This window comes from Mus caroli, unplaced genomic scaffold (assembly GCF_978045245.1).
Source record: "Mus caroli unplaced genomic scaffold, Mus_caroli_1 scaffold_7, whole genome shotgun sequence".
Classification (NCBI taxonomy): domain Eukaryota; kingdom Metazoa; phylum Chordata; class Mammalia; order Rodentia; family Muridae; genus Mus; species Mus caroli.
The window spans coordinates 57,376,627-57,384,563 of record NW_028227262.1 but is presented as its reverse complement, the minus strand read 5'-3'; the positions used below and the strand labels follow the sequence as shown (position 1 = coordinate 57,384,563).

The following is a 7,937-nucleotide window of genomic DNA, read 5'->3' as shown; positions in this document are numbered from 1 at the left end:
CACCACCATGGCCTTCCTGCCTGAGCTGAGCACTGCAGTCTGCTTTTGTTTTATAAGACCCCCTTTCGGGGACCCCCACTCTAGTCTCAGGAGTGAGAGAGCACCCAAAGAAACACGAGAATCCATTGCTGTAATCACATGAGGCAGTTTAATGACAGAGCTCCGGACCGACATGCATCCCACACAGGAGATAATGGATGTTGGCCACAAGGCTCAAAAGCTAGGGGGTTTTATGGGGTAAGGGGCTTAGGGGTATGGAATTCAGCATAGCGACACACTATTGGCTTATTCAAACATCAGCAGAAAAATTACATGTACGTGCAGGGTGTCAGAGTTCTGTGAGTTGTTGACTCAGTTCAGATAGCCCTGTTATGTCCTCACGTTCCTCTTTATCTTTAAGGTTAAGCTGTTCCCAGGAATGTTTTAACTACGGGGCATACCCGGGTTTGTTTTTCTTTTTTCTCAGCCCCAGGCAGCCTCTAGGCTCACAAACAACCAGCAATTTCTGAGTACTTTGTATGACTTACAGGTCTTGAAATTTCATCTTTCTTTCAGTTTCTTCCCATGCGAGTCTTGCTCTTCCTGCTCCAAGTCATCCACACAGACCCCGCTCTGCGTGACTCTCATGTCAGTCAGCACGGCAGCTTCATGCTCATCCATGTGGTACCGTGTGCGGAATTCCCTTCTCTTTTAAAGCTGAATAACAGTCCAGTGTAGGGGGCCTGCGCTTTGTTTATCCATCCTTAGGACTGCTTTATCCATAGAAACTATCTTTGTCGGCGTCTGTCTGTCTGTCTGCCTGTCTGTGTTTTCTGATTGTATCATGATTGTAATAATAAATGTTTACAAACTTAGTTTGGCAAAACAGAGATAGCTGCAGAAATTGAACGATGGAAGCCTATCACACGCTGTAGGATATTTGTGGTTATTATACAGGCCATGAGATACATTTACCATGGCTTCTTTGAAGACACACAGGAGAGTATAAAATACTTATGTAATTGGTATGTGGCTTTTCATTTATGTCTGCCACCCACATATATCACAATAAATAAGCTTAACACCAACAAAAAAGAATAACTCAGGTTTTTTTTCCATTTAAACTGAAACCATGATGCATGGCTCTGATACCAGTACACCAGCTCATGTTAAGGGAACTTATCCAACCTTGAACAATCACGTGTTTAGTGTCCTCCGATACATGGATTTCAAAATGTTAGTTATATGTTTATTTCAGTACTGAGGACCAAAAAATGACTTTGATGATATAGCCAAGGCCTATGGGAGTCTATGCTCAGCAAAACCCAGGGTCATCACTTGGTCTTCTTAAGAAGGAGACAATGCTGTCCAAGGTGTACATCAGCACAAAGAAGCTCATGAGGCACAGAATGGTCCTCAACTCTCTTTTTTCTGCAGATGGTTTGAGGGAAAGGCTGGTGCTGTGGAGAAATTGGGATTGCTTTTTATGTCTGCCTAGGAAAGTCACCATGTACCCACTGGAGAGGAGCATGAGACCTACAAAGATGACATCCCTGGAGGTCAACAGTATAAAAACTGTGAGGTGGAAAGAGTAACTCATGGGTGCCAGAGAGCACGATGTAGTGATATATGTAAAGCTAGGTGAGGTCAAATTAGACTTCGCTGTTATGTATGTGGCAAGGGGACTGCTAATGAACGTATAGAAGACAAACCTAGCATGTAGTGTGGAGATTTACGCTTGAGTTTTTCTAGGCAGGAGTTTCTGGGACTGAGGGTGACAGCCTGGAGGATGCTGAGCAGGCTGGTGGCACAAAGAGAGAGACTCCTACAAAGCCTGTACAAGGATATAACACATTTGCATGTGGTGTCACCCCATCTCCCCCATGGCATAAAGATGTCCGTAGCTACTAAACTCATGACTATCAGCATCAGCAGGTGGATTAGGGACAAGAGACCAATGGGCAGGTCAATAGGTCTGGACCTCTGCCCACGAATGTACTTGAGGATGTGGAAGAGAAGAAGGAAGCTGTTGCCTGAGATCCCAATGCCAACTCCAGAATAAATAGCATTTCTTATCTCAGTGTTATGGGACAGTCTATTAATTTTATTCATTTTAAGACTGAGAGAAGCAGGTGGGAACTGTGCAGGGAGAACAGCAAGAAGATTCCTTACTCCAGATCAGCCTTGCTTACCAACTTCAGACAATGACAGCTCCACTACTCTCAGGAAGACTTATCAGTGTTCTTCAGTTCAGCCTTATTCCACTTAATATCGCCTCCACCTCAAAGTGTCCACAAGCCACGCCCACTCTCTCTGCTGCTCCAACAGTCATGTGCCCCATCCATATATAAGATTCTTTCTCGGGCTGGCAAAATGGCTCAGTGGTTAAGAGTGCCAACTGCTCTTCTGAAGGTCCCAAGTTCAAATCCCAGCAACCACACGGTGGTTCACAACCATCCATAACGAAATCTGATGCCCTCTTCTGGAGTATCTGAGGATAGCTACAGTGTACTTACATATAAATAAATAACTCTTTTAAAAAAAGATTCTTTCTCATGCAATTCAAGCTTTTACTTTAATTCAAGTATAATATTTCTGAATTATGTAATAATATAAAAAATTCTAGTCATGTAGTAAAAAATAATTATCGTCTGAAATTCAAGGTTGTATGTCGATTTTATCTTGTCTTAACCATGGAACTTGTAAGATATGAAGGGAAAGCAGAAGTGTCCATGCTCCAGATCATGCAGCGCCAGCTAAAGGCTCAGAGCAGGAGGCCTACAGGTGTGCTCAGCGCAGATGAACTGGTTGCCAATCCCGATGATGTGAGGTTGATTCCTGGAATGTACATTCTGGAAGGGAAGAACCAACTCTGAGGACCTCAGGAAGCGCATTGTGGGATGCATACCTCTGCACCCCTCCACACACACAAAGTAAAGAAACAAAAAGAAAGAAGCCAGAGCTAAGGGAGATGGTCAGTTTAAATAATGAGAACTAGTGCCTGGAGAGAAGGTTTCATGGTTAAGAGCCCTTGCTGCTCTTGCAGAGGACACAGGCTCCTTCACAGTGCCCACACAGCATCCCCAAATCACCTGTAGAACCAGTTCTAGGGGATCCACAAAAACCAATTCTGAGGTCCACAGGCACGAATGTGGTGAAAATACATATATGTGTGGAAAACACTCAGACACATAAAATAAAATAAAATGTTTAAAAATGGGGATCTTCTAACTAAAATTGTATAGCATCGTAAAGAAAAGATAAACTTTTTTTAAGATTCATAGTGTAATAATGGAAGAGTAATAGTAATAATAGCGTTTTAACTAAGTTTTACTGAGTGACTCCCCTTAAATCATCGTTGTCGTTTTTTCATTAATTTATTTTTTATTTCCTTTAAATAACACATGGTCTTGATTTCCTAATCTTATTCTCAGTAAGAAGAGTCAGAAACAAATCTACAGGAGAGAGACAGACAGACAGACAGAAAGACAGAGACAGAGACAGAAAGAGAGCTTTAACACCCCCACCCCCACAACACTATGCAAAACTCTGCAAATGGTGCATTTCAGCATCTGTAACCAGGATAGTGAACTCTGTTACCTTCATTTTAATTTACAAGCTACAGCTGCAAACTCTGATTTAGGAAAATGGGAACAATCTCATAAAACCATGACTTTAGGGGATGAGGCATTTAAACTATTGGAAAATGTTGCTCTTCTGGAGGTGAACATCCAGAACACATCCAGAAACACCCTTATTATTTACTCTTAATCCAAAACAATGAAGGTAAAGTTAGTTAGAAGGAAGCACCCATGTTTGAAAGTGATGTCTAATTGAGTGGCAGACAAAGTGACATGTCAGAGAAAAATTTACAGAATAGAATATGCCCAACTCGGAGAAGAGAGAGGAAAGGGAAGCTACTTAAGGGAGAATCAGACAATGCAGGAAGAAAAGAGTACAGTACAGGAATACAGGAGAGTTCGTGGGGAGCGGCACAGGAGATGAGAGGGAGAATAGAGCAGGACAGAGGGAGGAGGGAGGGAGTGTAACAGGGAGTTACAGTGAAAGATTGAAGGAAGAACGAGCTAGACACAGGTAAAGACAGATGCCTCCTTGATCCAGAAGACTGACCTAGAAAGGGGCATGCCATCTTGCCACCACTCGTGCCAAGGAGAGACACGGCTGACATTTCTGCAGCCATCCTGCTATCTGCTAATACTGTACCACACTTTTGTCAATCAGACATGCAAAGCAAACATATGTGGTGTAAGCATCTTTAAATGATATATGATGGGAAGAAGTGTAAACAATATCTTCTAGACTGGTCATTTCATGGGGAGTAGTCTGGTGAAGATAAACTCTTCAAAAACCATAGGAATCCTCTGGCTTGTCCCCTCCCAGCTGAGTCTTCTCTGCTCACACCAGTCCAGCAGAGCACGGCCTCAGAAGTCAGGGACAGAAACTGTCCACGCTCAGCAATGCCATTTAAGACACATCCCTCAATCAGAAAAGTTATGGCTGTCTGCCCCATGGCTGTCCTAGGATAACCTGTTGCATTGTGAACCCAAATCACCCTTTGCACAGTTGAAAACACAGTTCGGTTCAGAAACTCTTGACATTCTGTATATCAAGAAATACATCACAGGGAAAGTGACATGAGTTAGGGAAAATGGTCCTGCATGAAGAGTGTAGAAAAAGAAAGATTTAATAAACATACCAGGAAAACAGAATGCACATGATGGGAGAAATGACCCAGAGAAACCTGAGGCTTTCATTGTTAGAGCCAGCCATAAGCTGTCAGCCTGAAAGATGACAGCGTTAGCTTGCCCTGCGCTGCAGTGTTCAAGGAAGCCAGGATTGCAGACACAGTGCCACCGTGCAGTTACTGCAATCAAGGAGAGCCCTATAGTGCCTGGCATCACCAAAGGAGCTTCACACAGATGACAAATGCTCAGGCAGTGGTGGTGCATGCTTTTAATCCCAGCACTTGGAAGGCAGAAGCAAGTGGATCTAGACACTAGAGAAAAATGGCTGGTACATTGGGGAAGACAAAACCATCACCCAGCAGATGCCAGCACTGTTTCCAGAGATGCCAGAAGTAAATGACTTGTGGGAATGTGATGGGCAAACCACGAAGAGCCCTTGGGCTGAGGCGGGGGAAGGGGAGCTGTTTTTGAAAGACTGTGTAAGAATTGCTTTTTAAATCTTAAAGCCTTTGTAGCTGTGTCTTTTTGCTTATACTGGCAGTGAGAATGTCACCTGGTGATTCTAAATCAACCTCCAGAAACAGCAGGAACAGATACTCCAGCAAGGCAGCATGGCACAGACTCCAGCCATCAACATGGACCTTGCACAGTGCTGCAGTACAACCTCCTTCCCTCATCACCCAGCGATGCCTCCTGAGAGGCTGGGCCTTGCTGCTAAGCAGCTCTGACCTCCCTCCCAGTGCATTCACTGCATCAGTAACAAGAGGAGTGAGTCCATTCCATTCCATCTCTTCACAAGGTTTCAGAGATGAGACAACAGCAATAACAACAACAACCAAAAACAAAAACTCCCAACAAATAAAGATCACACAACTTGCAAAATGCAGAGGCTTCAACCTAGGAAAACTGAGTGCCCTTGTGTGGAAGATGAAAATTAGATCCTTCTCTCTCTCACCCTGTGCAAAAATCAATCCCAAATGGGGCAAAAACTTCATTGTAGCAGCTGAAACCTTGGACCTGCTAGAGAAAAGCCCTGGGGAAGCCGTTTGAGATTTAAACACAAACATGGACTTCCTGAATTGATATCTAATCACTCAAGAAATAATGGGAAGAATTGATGCATGAGTGCATGTTAAACTGAAAATCTTCTGCACAACAAAAGAACACCAAAGCACAATGGGGAGAGGTCTTTCAGAATAAGAGAAAACCTACTGGCTGTTTATTAAAGGTTAATATCCAGTTGTTACCCAGATTGGGGAGAAGTGGGCACACTATTCCTGTTCTGGTATTCTCTTCCTTCTTTCCTGGAGAGGGGAGGACAATAACAACTATAGTGATGATGAGTGGGTATCTGGTTATGTCAGTATAAGGGCTGTGAAGAGGAAATGTAGAATGGGATTCTCAGCTCTGCTGGGCTCTGGCTTTGACTGTGACTGTGTCCATCTTATGTTGCTCTAACAAAATGGCCAGGACTGGTACTTTATTCATTTTAAAAATTTACTTACTTATTTATGTATATGAATACACTGTAGTTGTGAGCCTTCATGTAGTTGTTGTGAATTAAATTTTAGGACCTCTGCTCACTCCGGCCCAAAGATTTATTTATTATTATAAATAAGTACACTGTAGCTGTCTTCAGACACTCCAGAAGAGGGTGTCAGATCTCATTATGGGTGATTGTGAGCCACCATGTGGTTGCTGGGATTTGAACTCAGGACCTTCAGAAGAGCAGTCAGTGCTCTTAACTGCTGAGCCATCTCACCAGTCCCAGGCTGGTACTTTATAAAGGGAAGATTTATTTAGTTCAAAGTTTGAAGCTCCAAGAGCATGGTGGTGGCTTCTGTTTGACCTTGGTGATGCCCATTTGGATGTGTCTCATCGTAGAGAATGACATTATGGGAGTACATGTGAGTATGAGAGATGGCAGGGGAGCCAGAGTGACTCAGACCAGACTTGTTCTTTTACACCAGCCCCTCATATAAGAGCAACACTTATTCCTTCCAAGAATGGTGGCCCTCTTACCCTAATCACCTTACACTAAGTTGGTATCTTGTTAATTACATACCATCTCTTAATACCACCATATGCAGGACAAAGCTTCCAGCCCATGGACTTAAGGATCACACTCAAAACAACACAAACCACAGAGGAGCACATGTGAGCTCTCATCGTGATTTACTCAGGTATATACCTTCCTCCCTTTCTTGTAGCAGTGAGTTTTGGCTACACTGCTTTGTGCTCCTGGTGGGTCGAGTGCTTCCAGCCACCCATCCAGGAACACTTTGAATTCCCGAATGGAACACACACACACCCCAGTCACTTTTAAATGCCTTGGCTACCTCAAAGGCTGGGCACTCTTAAATCTTTCCCTGTTACTCCAGGCCCAATCTGGGAAGTGGCTAGTGGCCACCCACCCAAATTCTCACATGGCTGGTTGGCTTTCTTTCCTGCAGCTCCTGTGTCCCAGATTCTCCTCTGTTCCTTTGTGCATCCTAGCCTTCGCAACTCTAAGGATCCCACCCCATGCTCAGCCATTGGTCACTGGCATCTTTATTGATCTATCAAAAAACAATTGGGGACAAGGACTGTTAGGGTTTGGACACACAGATTCCCAATTGAATCAAAGCATTAGAACCAATCGCAAACACTTTCTCATCTCTTCTTTTACTTATACCAGTGTATGTCCCTGAGATTAGACAAAGGGCCTTGAGCATGCTAAAGCTCGCTTTATCAGGGAGCCTCACCATAGTGTACTGTGGAATGGAAGTGTTCATGCTCTCTGCCTATCGATTACAAAGTGTGTTTCAACAACAGTATTTATTTGGAGGTACTTTATATCTCTGATTGTGTGGGTCCTTATTCCATTAAAGGACTTGGAAGCCACACAGGGTCAGAACACGGAGGATAATCAGACAAGGGAGTTCCTTGCAAATACTGACACAGCCTAAAACCCAGTGGAAGACTGCTGGCTAGGGCCTTTCTGGGGATTCCTAGAGAACAGACAGAACCAGTGAGACTCCATGCTAGTGACAGATGCAGAAGCCAAGAGCTCACTATGTTCAGAAATGATCAGACACAGTAGAGTTCAGCAGTCTTAAGCAGCTGACATTTCAGAGCCTTTTATCAAAGATAAAAAGTAGCAGTTTATCAGTCCCCTCAAGAAATTGTCTGCCTGTGGAAACTCATGGGGTTCCAGCTTCTTCCACAGACAAGAACATTAAACATGGAGTAAAGCATGGAGAAAGTTAACCA

At 43.6% G+C, this 7,937-nt stretch overlaps 1 protein-coding gene across 1 annotated transcript; it reads right to left on the bottom strand.

Annotated features, from left to right (window-relative positions):
- Window positions 1-1,294: 1,294 nt before the first annotated feature.
- LOC110295550 (vomeronasal type-1 receptor 54) lies at window positions 1,295-2,247 on the bottom strand. The gene is given in 2 exon segments (XM_021164039.2): window positions 1,295-1,689; window positions 1,692-2,247. Coding segments are annotated over 2 exon segments (795 nt in total). The 5' UTR covers window positions 2,092-2,247.
- Window positions 2,248-7,937: the final 5,690 nt, after the last annotated feature.